General features: G+C 39.1%; 1 protein-coding gene across 1 annotated transcript in view; it reads left to right on the top strand.

The window, feature by feature from the left end:
- LOC110126139 (cytochrome P450 3A24) overlaps positions 1–14,940 on the top strand; it is a 56,879-nt gene that overhangs the window by 13,861 nt on the left and 28,078 nt on the right. Inside the window, exons 2-6 of the mRNA XM_070460350.1 lie at positions 1,656–1,749; positions 3,956–4,008; positions 10,798–10,897; positions 12,610–12,723; positions 12,973–13,061. Coding sequence (XP_070316451.1) covers positions 1,656–1,749; positions 3,956–4,008; positions 10,798–10,897; positions 12,610–12,723; positions 12,973–13,061 — 450 coding nt within the window. The remainder of the gene's footprint in view (positions 1–1,655; positions 1,750–3,955; positions 4,009–10,797; positions 10,898–12,609; positions 12,724–12,972; positions 13,062–14,940) is intronic.

Here is a 14,940-nt window from a genome sequence, read left to right as displayed (position 1 = left end):
ATACTGTATTGGTGTTTTTCTTTCTGGCTTACTTCACTCTGTATAATAGGCTCCAGTTTCATCCACCTCATTAGAACTGATTCAAATATATTCTTTTTAATGGCTGAGTAATACTCCATTGTGTATATGTACCACAGCTTTCTTATCCATTCGTCTGCTAATGGACATCTATGTTGCTTCCATGTCCTGGCTATTATAAACAGTGCTGCAATGAACATTGGGGTACACATGTCTCTTTCAGTTCTGGTTTCCTTGGTGTGTATGCCCAGCAGTGGGATTGATGGGTCATATGGCAGTCCTATTTCCAGTTTTTTAAGGAATCTCCACACTGTTCTCCATAGTGGCTATACTAGTTTGCATTCCCACCAACAATGTAAGAGGGTTCCCTTTTCTCCATACCCTCTCTAGCATTTATTGCTGAATTGGTGCTTTTGAACTGTGTTGTTGGAGAAGACTCTTGAGAGTCCCTTGGACTTCACAGAGATCCAACCAAATAATCCTAAAGGAAATCAGTCCTGAATATTCATTGGAAGGACTGATGCTGAAGCTGAAACTCCAATACTTTGGCCACCTGATGCAAAGAACCGACTCATTGGAAATGACCCTGATACTGGGAAAGATTGAAGGCGAGAGAAGGGGATGACAGAGGATGAGATGGTTGGATGGCATTACTAACTCAAGGCACATGAGTTTGAGTAAACTCCTGGAGTTGGTGATGGACAAGGAGGCCTGGTGTGCTGCAGTCCATGGGGTGGCAAAGAGTCAGACAGAACTGAGTGGCTGAACTGAATTGAATTGCCGTTAAATAATAAAGCAAGTTATGCTTAATAAACTAATATTATTTTAATTAAAATAAAAAGCTATGTTTGTTTTAATGCCTGCTTGTGAAGACGGAGTTAAGAAGAATCAGATCTTAAAATGAGGTCAGGTCATGGCGGGAGCTCCAATGCAAGGAACTGACTCCTTGGAAAAGACCCTGATGATGGGAAAGATTGAGGGCAGGAGGAGAAGGGGGTGACAGAGGATGAGATGGTTGGATGGCATCACTGACTCAATGGACATGAATTTGAGCAAATTCCAGGAGATGGTAAAGGACAGGGAAGTCTGGCCTGCTGCAGTCCATGGGGTCACAAAGAGTCAGACATGACTGAGTGACTAAACAACAACAGCAGCATAAAGGGAAGGAAAAGAATAAGTATAAGAACAATGCCATGTTATGCTCTAGTAACGTTGTCATTGGGTGGATGCAGTTATCCAAAATCTCATGTTTGAGACAGAAAAAAAAATTTCCCCTTGTGTACTTAGAATGAGAATCTCTGAATCATGGAAGAGTCAACTTACTAAATACATATGAATGAATTTTTTTGGAGGAATTATAACCTAAACCTCCCAGGAGCTCTCAAATTGTAAATATTTATCAAGCATCCACTCTAGAATTGGGACCATCAAGACTTCAGCTGCTATTTGTGGTCTCACTATGGAGGAGGGAAAGGAGATGATGAGTGAAAGTAATTATTGCTTTTGGAATTGCTGTTATTATTTATCACCTACATATTACCTCTCTAGGCTTATTGTTCCCGTTTCGAGTTAGTGACTGGCCAGCTCCAGCACTTATTCCACAATCCCTGACCTGGATTTTCTCTCTCAATTCATAGATATGGAACTTATTCCTACGGGTTTTTTAAGAAGTTGGGAGTTCCTGGGCCAAAGCCTCTACCTTATTTTGGAAACGTTCTGTCCTACCGAAAGGTGAGTGTTGCTTGATGTCCCTTTTTTGCTTCTTATGTTTGCAAATCCCAGCTGAGTTCCATAGTAAAAATTCTCCTCCTTAGGAGGCAGATGAGAGTTTTCTTACTTCCCAGAAATGGCATCATAGACCCCATCCACACATGCCCTCTTTACCCAAGGCCTCTATTGTCAGCTGTCAGGAGCCTCAGGTTTGCCTCCTCAGACAGCTGAACTCTCTGACTGAGTCAGCACAAGACTTGAAGTTCCATCTTGTAAGCTTTGTGAAGAGGATCTTCTTTCTGCCAGGTGCAGATTCCCAGCAAGGCAAAGTCCTACTAATTGTCAGGAGAAAAGCATGAAGGGATGCCTGGTCGTGGCTCATTATGCTGCATACACTAGTGTCAGATGTGCCTTGTTGGTAGCATAAGCTCTGGGTACCTTTTGTCCCTTTCCTCCTGAATTGGTTGGACACTTTAGTTTTTAACCTACCAGGTAATTTGCATATACTTGGATTCTCTCAAGAACTGCTAATGCCTGCAGTTTTTCTTTTTCCATTTTATGCTCTACCTCTTGCTACACATGACATCTTTTGGGATTTGAGAGATGGAACAAAAGCTTTCTGTTTTTCTTCTGTCTCTTCAAAGCAGGTACCTCATGGGTGAGTTTGAGCAGGGAATGAGTGTAACTGAGGCAAGTTGGTGGTTGTCTATATGCTTCAGATGACCAAACAATGGCCAAACAAGTTGTGGAGTTTTTAAAAATAAGGCAGAATCACATATGCAAATTCACTAGAAAAGATATGATTTGACAAAATTGTTAAAAATTTAATTTAATGTTTAATTTAACTGGGGGGAATGTACCAGATGGCAAATGGACTGTGAATTCTGGCTGAACCTTAATATTCATCATGCTCTGATGATTCCTCCAGGGCCGGGTCCCTCAACTGAAGGTCGTGAGCTATGTCCAGATGTCCATGGGCAGAGCCCTGTGTGCCGGCTTCTCTCTGACTCAGATTTCCTTTCCGGCAGACATGAGGATTGTTTCTTAGATCCCAATTCTCCCAACTGAGATTGTCATTATCTCATTACTGCCTAATAACTTCCTGAACATTTTTCCATCTGAAGAAGCAGTAATTTCCTATCGACCTTTCCCAAATGAACTCCTTAGTAGATGCACCTAAAAAACCCACGTTTCTGAGATCTTCATTTGCTTTGTTGTTTGTTGTTCAGTTGCTCAGTCGTGTCTGACTCTTTGTGACCCCATGGACTGCAGCACACCAGAGTTCCCTGTCCTTCACCATCTCCTGGAGCTTGCTCAAACTAATGTATTGAGTCGGTGATACCATCCAAGCATCTCATCCTCTGTCTCCCACTTCTCCAGTATCAGGGTCTTTTCCAATGAGTCAGCTTGTTGCATCAGGTGGCCAAAGTATTGGAGCTTCAACTTCAGCATCAGTCCTTCCAATGAATATTCAGGGTTGATTTCCTTTAGGATTGACTGGTTTGACCTCCTTGCAGTCCAAGGGACACTCAAGAATCCTCTCCAACACCACAGTTTGAATATCTCAGTAAAAACTTAGCAAAAGGATTTTTTTTTTAAGTTATAGAAGTAAAAATTCAGGCCAGGCATTTAAACCACATTGTCCTTTGTGTAGCTGTGGCATCTTCCCATTTTTTCTGTGTTGAGCTGGAAAACTAGAACGCAAGTCCACTTTGTCATTCATTCACTCACTCACTCACTTACTTTCTCATTCAGCACACACTCCTTAGACTTATTTAAATCTGTGAAATTAAAAGACATCTCTGGTGCTTTAACTTCCTTATTCTGCTAGAATTGTCATGACATAAATGAAAAGGCTGCTTAACTAGGAAATGAAAGGGTGTGTAGGAAACTCTTACTTCCCTCAGCTTCAGCTTTCTCACATGTCCATGGGGGATTAGAGATTAAAAGATTTTGGACAACACATGCACAAGGAAAAGCCTTCAGGAAGACAAGGAGTAATTAGTATTCACTGACAGGAGTGTTTAGTATCTATAATATTCAAAGAAAATTCAAGAGTGATTTTAAATTGTCAGATTCAAATATCTCCTCTATTTTCTCTGCTTTCCCTTAACACATTTTTGAATAAGAACTTCCCTCTAACTACCAGTGAAAAATGATAGTTTTATGAATTAGAGGTAGAGTTCAATACAGTATATTAATCACGTAATTTTGTTTTTCCTTGCAGGGTATTTGTGAGTTTGATGAAGAATGTTTTAAAAAGTATGGGAAAATCTGGGGGTGAGTATTCTGGAAACTTCCATTGGATACACTTATTATCATTAGCTACTCTCCCTCCCCACTTGGTATGGAGGGCCCTCAGTCCAGAGCTTCTTGGAATGAAGTCATTTGCTGTAAAGCTGTGGAGACTTATTTGGCCAGAGATCCTAGAGGCCACCAGGTATGCAAGTCCATAGTCTGAATCAGGCCTGGAGAGTCACAGGTCATCACTTTTCTCCAGACTTTGACACCCAGGGACTCCTCGCATCACTTTCTGTCAGTGTCTCACTCTTTCCCCCCTTTTCCATTTTATCTCTCCTTAGGTTGCCTTAAATTGTTGCATAAAATGCATTATTCCAAAACATTCTAATATGTGCCTATAAATGCATTTTATGACCCTTTCTCACATGATTCTCTCTCTTTTTTAAGTATATGTATTTTATTGAAGTAGAGTTGACTTACAATGTTTCAAGTGAACACAAGGTGATTTGATTATACAGATACACATATACTATTTTTGAAATTATTTTCCATCATAGGTTATTATAAGATATTGACTATAGTTCCCTATTCTATACCATAAACCTTTGTTGCTTGTTGCATATCTATTTTTTAATTAGAAATATAGCATTCTATTCATACTGTCAAACAGGTAGAATTGAAATGTCATACTTTTTTTAGTTAGGCAAAAATTCATAGGTTTTCTAAAATATATATTATACATATTTATATATAGTATACAAAAGCTTTTCTACTACACTTGATAAAGGTTCAAGAAAGAACATCAAAAAAGGAAGAGATGGAGAAATTGGAGAACATAAACTAAATGAAATGGGAGCACTGAATATGAAATAGAAAAAGTGAAATAAACTAGCTAAAAGCAAAAGATCATCATATAGTTGTTTTTAAACATGACTGCTTATTAGAACCATATGTGGAGCTCTGGAGGAAAAAAAGCAATACCTGAGCATTTGTATTTTTCAAAAAGTTTCAAGATAATTCTGGGATGTGTCTGGATTTTAACAAGTGATTACAGGTTTTTCTATTAGATCCTAGCTTTGGTGATATAGAGTTCTATTATTTTTCTGTTGACCAGTCATGATATAGTGTTATTAAGTGAGTAATAGTATCATAATCACAATAGTAAAATGTGTTTATCAGTTTTCACAATCAATAGTCAGACAAAAATAAAAGATAATTACAATTGCAAGCCATAATGGGAACATGATTAACTTAACAATATAAAACAATTACATACAATTTGGGGGGGAGTCAAGCAGAGTAATGCAGTTAAGTGGAAGTACATACATGCATATGTTTTCATCCACCTGGCCAGTCTATGTCTTTTGGTTGGTGCATTTAATCCATTTACATTTAATGTAATCCATTACATTTAAGGTAATGATGGATATGAATTATTCTATTACCGTTTTCTTAACTGTTTTGGTTTTATTTTCTGTAGGTCTTTTCCTTCTCTTGCGTTTCCTGCCTAGAGAAGTTCCTTTAGCATTTGTTGTAAAGCTGGTTTGGTGGTGCTGAGTTCTCTTAACTTTTGTTTGACTGGAAAGCTTTTGATTTCTCCATCAAATCTGAAGGAGAGTCTTTCTGGGTAGAGTATTCTTGGTTGTAGTTTCTTCCCTTTCATCACTTTAAATATATCGTGCCATTCCCTTCGGCTTGTAGAGTTTCTGTTGAGAAATCTGCTGATAGTCATGAGAGTTTGTTTGTGTGTTAGTTGTCATTTTCCCCTTGTTCTTTTAATGTTTTATCTCTGTCTTTAATTTTTGTCAGTTTGATTCCTGTGTGTCTTGGTGTGTTCCTCCTTGGGTTTATCCTGCTCGGGACTCTCTGTGCTTCCTGGACTTGGTTGACTATTTCCTTTCCCATGTTAGGGAAGCTTTCAGCTGTTTTCTCTTCAAATATTTTCTCAGGCCCTTTCTTTCTCTCTTCTCTTTCTGAGACCCCTATAATATGAATGTTGGTATGTTTAAAGTTGTCCCAGAAGTCTCTTAGGCTGTCTTCATTTCTTTTCATTCTTTTTTTTATACTCTGTTCTGCAGCAGAGATTTCCACCATTCTGTCCTCCAGGTCATTTATCCGTTCTTCTGCCTCAGTCATTCTGCTATTAATTCCTTCTAGTGTGTTATTCCAGTGTTCTTGCCTTGGAGAATCTCAGGGACAGGGGAGCCTGGTGGGCTGCTGTCTATGGGGTTGCACAGAGTCGGACACGACTGAAGCGACTTAGCAGCAGCAGGAGCAACAGAGTGTTATTCATCTCTGTTTGTTCTTCAGTTCTTCCAGGTTTTAATAAGCATTTCTTGCATCTTCGCAATCTTTGCCTCCATTCTTTTCCCAAGATCCTGGATCATTTTCAATATCATTGTTCTGAATTCTTTTTCTGGAAGGTTGCCTATCTCCATTTAGTTGTTTTTCTGGGGTTTTATCTTGTCCCTTCATCTGGAACATAGCTTTCTGCTTTTTCATCATGATTAACTTTCTTTCTTTCTTTTTTTTGAAGAAAGGGAGAATCACTTTTTATTTACTCCTGGTAGAGTCTCAGAGAACAATAATTGAGATAGACAAGCACAGACAACTGGCTATCTGTTGGGGCAGCACTAGTACAAGAAATCATGGCATCAGTCAGTCCAACAGCTTCAGCAGCTCAACACAGACCCGGACAGTCATTGTGCACACAGCAGCTGTGAGCATGCTCTCAGTCTTCATGACAAGGTGTTAGAGGCTCTGGCTCTGTCCTGAGTAGCAACATGGATGGACTTCTGCAGTTCCAGAGGTTATTTAGCATTTTGGTTTCCCTTGTAGCATCCTTGGTGGTGGTTCCATAGGCAAGTTCAGTAGCATAGATGTCCTGGACTCCCAGTTAAATTAATTTTTTAAATTTTTTTAAATTGAAGGATAATTGCTTTACAGAATTTTGTTGTTTTCTGTCAAACCTCAACATGAATCAGCCGTTAAGTATACACATATCCCCTCCCTCCTGAACCCTCCTCCCAGCTCCCTCCCCATCCCACCCCTTTAGATTGATACAGAGCCCCTATTTGAGTTTCCTGAGCCATACAGAAAATTCTCATTGGCCATCTATTTTACAGACGGTAATGTTAGTTTCCATGTTACTCTTTCCATACATCTCACCCTCTCTTCCCCTCTCCCCATGTCCATAAATCTATTTTCTATGTCTGTTTCTCCATTGCTACCCTGTGAATAAATTCTTCAGTACCATTTTTCTGGATTCCATGTATATGCATTAGTGTATGATATTTATCTTTCTCTTTCTGACTTACTTCACTCTGTATGATAGATTCTAGTTCATCCACCTCATTAGAACTGACTCAAAGGCATTCCTTTTTATGGCTGAGTAATATTCCATTGTGTATATGTACCACAACTTTATCCATTCATCTGTCAATGGACATGTAGGTTGCTTCCATGTTCTAGCTATTGTAAATAGTGCTGCAGTGAACAATGGGATACATGTGTCTTTTTCAATTTTGGTTTCCTCAGGGTATATGCCTAGGAGTGGGATTGCTGGGTCATGTGGTGGCTTTATTCCTAGTTTTTTAAGGAATCTCCATACCGTCTTCCATAGTGGCTGTATCAATTTACATTCGCACCAACAGTGCAAGAGCGTTCCCTTTTCTCCATGCCCTCTCCAGCATTTATTGTTTGTAGACTTTTTGATAAGGGCCATCCTGACCAGTATGAGGTGATATCTCAGTGTAGTTTTGATTTGCACTTCTCTAATAATTAGCGATATTGAGCATCTTTTCACATCATGATTAACTTTCTGTAATATGGTTTTTGTTTTAGCTGCTGGAAGACTGTGCTTCTTCTTACTTCTTCTGTCTTCCCTCTGATGGCTGAGGCTAAGAGGCTTGTGTAAGCTTCTTAATGGGAGGGCCTGGCAATGGGAAAAACTGGGTCTTGCTCTGGTGGGCAGGGCCTTGCTCAGTATAGCTTTATCCCAATTATCTGCTGATGGGTGAAGTTGCACTCCCTACCTGGTGGTTGTTTGGCTTGAGGTGACCCAGCCCTGGAGTCTACAGGCTCTATGGTAGGGTTAATGGTGACCTCCAAGAGGGTTTATGCCAAAGGGGACCTTCCAGTGCCCCTGTCCTGTGGTGAGCCCCTGCCAACCCATTCCTCCACAGGAGGCCCTCCAACACTAGCAGGTAGTTTTGGTTCAGTCTCCTGTGGGGCCACTGCTTCTCTGGGGGTCTTGGCGTACACAAAATTTTGTTTGTGCTCTCCAAAACTAGAGTCTCTGTATCCCCCGGTCCTCTAGAAGTCCTATAATCAAATCTCACTGGCACTCAAGGCCAGATTCCCTGGGGATTCCCAAGAAATCCCTTTGTTGGATCCCCAGGCTGGGAAGCCTGATGTTGGGTTCAGAACCTTGACAACAGTGTGAGAACTTCTTTGGTATTATTGTTCTCCTGTCTGTGGGTCACCCACCTGGCAGGTATAAGATTTGATTTTATTGTAATTGTGTCCCTCCTACCTTTTTGCTGTGGCTTCTTCTTTGTCTTTGGATGTGGGTACTTTTTGTTGGTGGGTTCTAGTATCCTCCTGTCAATGGTTTTCAATAGCTAATTGTAGCTAATTGCAAATTTGGTACTCTCACAGGAGAGGAGCACACATCCTTCTACTCCACCATCCTGGACCAAAGGTCTGCACTTCTCTTTTGACCTAGTTATTCCATTGCTGAGAATTTATTTCAGGGATATAGTTGCACACATGCATAAGTAAATCTGTATAAGGATATTTATTCCTGCTCCAGAAGAATGAGGCAGCTCTATGAGTACTCCTATGGGTTTGTAAAATAAGGTCTAAAAACCCCCTGTATGATCACATGATTCTCTTCTAATTAAAACCCAAAGCCCTTTATTTAAATTTTGGCCTTAATATGTCCTTTGGAAAAAGAGATGGGGGTTATCGGTAAACATAATGGGAAATCGTTACTGCTCAGCTTTTTACTTTTTCTACAAGTATGGAGTTTTGGTTTTTTAATTTTCAGGTAAAATTTTCTGATAGAATTGTACTCAATGATTGCTTTGTCTACTGTTTTTCTCTGGCCTTGAGGAGATGCAGGGTATACATATCTGACCCAGAGTGTGTCCGGTGGGCTTTAGGAGCTGTTGGAAGTTTGCTGAGCAGAGGGAGGGGTGTCTTGTGGGGCTTCTTTGCCAAAAGCAAGTGGCAGAGGGTCTACCTGTCTAGACCTCTTCATCTTCTCTCATAAGGCCCTCAGAAACCATGGGACCCTGTGAGTTGTTATGGCCCCCAAAATCAACCTGGTTGAGTGGAAAGAATACATAGTACTAGGACACCCCTGGCCCAACTCCAGCTGCCCCTCCAACATTTAGTACTAGTGAGCTCTCGATGGAGTCCCTTTTTCATGGTGGATCTTAGCTCTCTCTTTAGAAAATGATTCTCATGTTGGATGTGAGTGAGGACCACCTGGGAGAACTTGTTATAAATACAGACTTTGACCCCACTCATCAGTACACCAAATTGATATGATCTGAGGTGGGTTCAAAAATCTGATTGTAACTGTTAGTGAGAGAAATTATTAAGGCTGGAGTGACATCATGAATATCAGGGGTCACCCCAAACCACTATCTCTCCTCCACCCAAGTGTTGTTGCAAAACCATAATGGGAAGAAGGGAATTGTCCGAGTAATAAGGTGGAAGAGCAGATTAAGTGCCTCCTCAATCCCTCCTGTCACTGCTTCAGCACTAAATGCTCTTGACACCCTCTTACACCCTCTGATTTTTAGAACAGCTTTTAGAAATGGGCAGAAGTAAGTGAAGTATTTCTCTGAAATTTTTATATGTAATCACAAAACCATTTGAAATTCTTCTGTGAAGTTAAAGGAGGAATAGGGAACGCATAGAAAATCTTCCAATTCGTTCCAACCATTGCAAGTGGTTGATAGTGAAACCAAAATGTCAGAAGACAGTGTAAATAACTCAGGGTAAACCTCTTGCCAGTGGCTCATTCTGTGAACAACTATCCTGACAGTCAGGAGATCAGGTCAGACAGTGACTTGTCACATCTGAGGAGTCAGCTTTGTGTGATAGGTGGGTCTAACGTGGGCCTGTCGTGCTGCTGAGAGATGTTACCTACATGGAGCCTGAGGCCCATTAGGGGTCCCATTACGGGACCCATGTAATGAAAAGAAAATATTTAGCAAATGAATTATATAGACTCCTCTGAAAGTTTTTTTCTCTTTGTCCTTTTGTTCAAATTATCCTAAACTTAATGCTACCAAGAATATCTCAATATGTAAAATATTTCCTCAAAATTATAAACTAGTAAGCAAATTTTAGAAAATAGGGCAAAAAATCTTTCATAATCCCACTGTCACTTGTGGAGCATTCCAAATCTCCCTCCATTTGTAGATATTTTGTTACCTATTTATAATCAATGTGTCAATAGTTTTCATCTAATATTATATGCATTTTCATGCTTTGGGTATATCTTCAAAAATGACTGAGTAGATGGACTCTCCTTAATTATTTTTTAATTTTCAGATAATTTACTTCAACTATTTACTAAGATAACTTCCTTTTTGATAATGAAATATTTAAACCTATACATACTATGGAGAATGGTATAGGAAATACCCATATCCCTACCACCCACAATTAATAATGTTTTCAGGGTAGTTTTAACTATGACCTTAAGAGGATAGATTAAGTAATGTTAGGATGAACATCTGGACTTCCAGGTGTGGTTTCACCTGCAGAAATGGCTCATTAAGTTTAATCAATTCTGTTTTCCCTACACAGGATTTTTGAAGGTAAACAGCCCCTGTTGGTTATCACAGATCCAGACGTGATCAAAACAGTACTGGTGAAAGAATGTTATTCTGTCTTCACAAACCGGAGGGTAGGCATCCATTTTCTTTAACTTTAAAATTTATTTATTAGATACGCATTTTGAAATATATTATAAATTTACAGGATGTTGTCAAAAGAGAAAAATATGGAGAGGCTGCATGTCATGTACCTTTCATCCTGATTCCTCCAATGGCAATATATTGATTAATTAGAATACAATTTCAAAGCAGAAAATTGACATTTATACTATTCATGGAGCTTATTCTGATTTCATCAGTTTCATGTTCACTCATTTGTGTATGTTTTGCTCTATGAAAATGTGTCCTAGATGTAGATTTGTGTAGTTACCACTACAATCAATGGATAGAACTGTTCTATCCCTCCAAGGCTCCCTTTTACTATTCTTTTATAGTCATGGCTTGTAGCTTGCTTTTTCCTATTATCAAGGTCTTTAGCAAACATCGTTCTTTAAATTTTGATGAATATTTATCAATTTTCTCTTTTATGGATTTTGCCTTTGTTGTCAAGTCCAAAATATCCTGACCTACCCCTAGGCCCTGAAGATTTTCTCCTATTTTTTTCCTAAACATTAAATCATTTTATGTTTTACATTTAAGTCTATGATCCATTTTATGCTAGGGTTTTTTTGTGTTGTTTTTCTTTATGTTAGGTTTCGTGTAATATATGAGGTTGTCTCTCTTTTTTTTTTTTTCCCAGCAAGGGAAAATGTCTCAGGCTGGGGAATTTCCTCTTGATGCTGAGCAGTGCTGGCCTAGGGGAAGGGATGATGCAAACAAAATGTAGCTATTCTCCTTACTCTTTCTGCAAGTTATTTTCAAGTGTGCTCTGTTATATTGCTGATGCTTTTTTTTTTTACCTACTTTCATTTACTGTGAGCTGTCTAATTGTGAGACAACAAAGGCTGGAGTTTCCTACTCTGCCATCTTGGTGATGTCACCTTAGTATTTCATCATTAAAGTGATGTTAGCTGTAGGGTTTTTTGTAGGTGCTCTTTATCAAGCTAAAGAAATTTGTCCTTCTCGTTTGTGAGTTTTGTCATGAATGAGTGTTGGAAGTATCCATTTTAAAACAAAATATAAGTTTGAAAGATTGAGAAAATTTTAAAACCGGTTGGCTTCATAAGCCTGTCCCAAGCTGAGAAACAGAGTTATCTTCTTTACCCTTCTATTCTGGGGCAGGGGGGCGGTGGGGGGATGTAGGGGAAAATGTTTTCCGTATCACTGAGTAATTTTTTCAGAATAGCAAATAGATTCCTAATCTTTTGTGTAGATAGTACTAAAAAGCCCCCACCATGTCAGCACATTCCTTTTTCCAGTTGGTCAGTCTCTAAATATATATAAATACAGAAGTAATCTGAGGCAAAATGCAGTCTGCCAAGGCTATCTGGCTGGCTGTCACCAATCCATTTCTTCTCTGCATAGCCCAGGAAGATGAACTCTATCTTATTCCCTTCTATCCCCTGGAAGAACCCTTTCTGTACTACATGGTCATTTGCATTTAAAGGAGATTGGAATATGAAGGCTGGAAACACATCAAGTGGCCAAATGTCTACCACCTTCACAGGAAACTAGACACTCAGGATAAATGGTTATTGTGCATCTAGCATAGGGCCTGGTACTAAGTAGACAGTCACTAAATATTTGTTGAATACATTGTTCCCAAACTATTAACAAATTTTCCACAACTGTTGAGACTTCCAAAACTTAGGTAGGATAAAACGTGTTTTGCTTTCAACTCTAGGTTTTTGGTCCATTGGGAGTTATGAAAAATGCCATCACTGTGGCTGAGGATGAAAAATGGAAGAGAATACGGACATTGCTGTCTCCAACCTTCACCAGTGGGAAGCTTAAGGAGGTAAGAAAAGAAGAGGGTTTTCCATGAGCAACTTAAAGAATAAGGTAGAAAATAAATTCATATCCTTGTCCAAGGACTGGTGTGACAAATTTGAGTTTCCTAAAGTGGTTTTTATCTTCACATCCTAGAAGAGACATCGTCAGATTCAGAGTAAAATGTCACTTATGGCTCCATGCCCCTGAAAACCAGGTCCTTCTAAAACTTGAGTTTCCACATTTAACTTCCCGCACTGTTGTGTTTTGTGTCTAGATGTTCCCTATCATTAGACAGTATGGAGATGTGTTGGTGAGGAACCTGAGGAAGGAAGCAGAGAAAGGCACGTCCGTTGACATAAAAAAGTAAGTAGGGGTGAAGCTGCTGGTCCTCTGAGCTCCACATGTGTTTCCTGCCTTGGAGCCAAATTCCTACTGCTGAGTCACTCTAGTGACCAAATAGAAGAAGGTGTATGGTCTTAAAACTCCAACTGCCTGGCCACCCGAGAATGAGTGGTGGCTCATGAAACTATCAGAAGGTATCTTCTGTATACATGTTAAGTTCAGTTCAGTCACTCAGTTGTGTCCGACTCTTTGCGACCCCATGAATCTCAGCACTCCAGGCCTCCCTGTCCATCACCAACTCCCAGAGTTTACTCAGACCCATGTCCATCGAGTCGGTGATGCCATCCAACCATCTCATCCTCTGTCGTCCCCTTCTCCTCCTGCCCCCAATCCCTCCCAGCATCAGGGTCTTATCCAATAATTCAACTCTTCACATGAGGTGGCCAAAGTACTGGAGTTTCAGCTTCAGCATCAGTCCTTCCAATGAACACCCAGGACTGATCTCCTTTAGGATGGACTGGTTGGATCTCCTTGCAGTCCAAGAGTCTTCTCCAACATCACAGTTCAAAAGCAACAATTTTTCGGCGTTCAGCTTTCTTCACAGTCCAACTCTCACATCCATACATGATCACTGGAAAAACCATAGCCTTGACTAGATGGACCTTTGTTGGCAAAGTAATGTCTCTGCTTTTTAATATGCTATCTAGGTTGGTCATAACCTTCCTTCCAAGGAGTAAGTGCCTTTTAATTTCATGGCTGCAATCTGTATACATGAGCCAGGGTTAACTGTCACCTTGGATATTCTGGGAGACAAAAATACACAATTTGGTCTTAAGTCAGGGAGCATGATGCCTCCATCTTTGTTCCTTTTTTTCAAGATTGCTTTGGCTATTTATGATCCTGTATGGTTCCATATAAACTAGAACTTATTTGTTGTTCTAGTTCTGTGAAAAGTAACACAGGTGTTTTGATAGGGATTGCATTAGATCTATAGATTATTTGGGTAATATGGACATTTTAGCAACATTAATTATTCCTTTCCATGTACATGTGATATCTTTCCATTTCTTTGTATCATCTTCAATTTCCTTCATTGTTTTATAGTTTTCATAGTATAGGTCTTTCACTTCCCTGATTAAGTTTATTCCTAGGTATTTTATTATTTTTGATGTGATTTTATTTTTATTATTATTTTATTATTTTTTATTATTTTATTATTTTCTCTTTCTGATAGTCTTTTATTATTGTATAGAAAAGCAACAGATTTCTGCATATTAATCATGGACCCGCCACTTTACTGAATTCATTTATTTTAGTGTTTTGTAGAACTTTAGGGTTGCCCATATAAAATATTATTTCATCTGCAAATAGTGATAGTTTTACATGTTCCCTTCCAATTTGGATGCCTTTTATTTCTTTTTCTTGTCTGATTTGTGTGGCTAGGGTTTCCAATACTACATTGAATAGAAGGGGTGAGAGTGGGCATCCTTGTCTTGTTCCTGATTTTAGAGAGTATGGGCACAAAAGAGACACATATCAATTGAATAAAATTAAGAACCCCAAAATAAACCCATACACTTGTAGTCAATTAATCTATGATAAAGGAGACAAGAATAAACAATGGACTAAAGACAGCCTTTTCAATAAGTGTGTTGGGAAAACTGGACAGCTACATGCAAAAGAATGAAATTGAAACATTTTCTCACATCCTATTCAAAAACAAACTCAAAATTGGACTAAAGACCTGATTGTAAGACTGGAAACCATAAAAACATAGAAGAAACAATAGGCAGAATGCTCTTTGACATAAATCATAACTGAACATTTTTGGATTTGACTCTTAAGGCAAAGAAAACAAGAGCAAAAATAAACAAACAAATAAATAAATAAATAAACAAAT

Source organism: Odocoileus virginianus, chromosome 33 (genome assembly GCF_023699985.2).
Source record: "Odocoileus virginianus isolate 20LAN1187 ecotype Illinois chromosome 33, Ovbor_1.2, whole genome shotgun sequence".
NCBI classification, from domain to species: Eukaryota; Metazoa; Chordata; class Mammalia; order Artiodactyla; family Cervidae; genus Odocoileus; species Odocoileus virginianus.
Note: the sequence above shows the minus strand (reverse complement) of the source record. Positions and strands in the feature narration are given on the sequence as shown.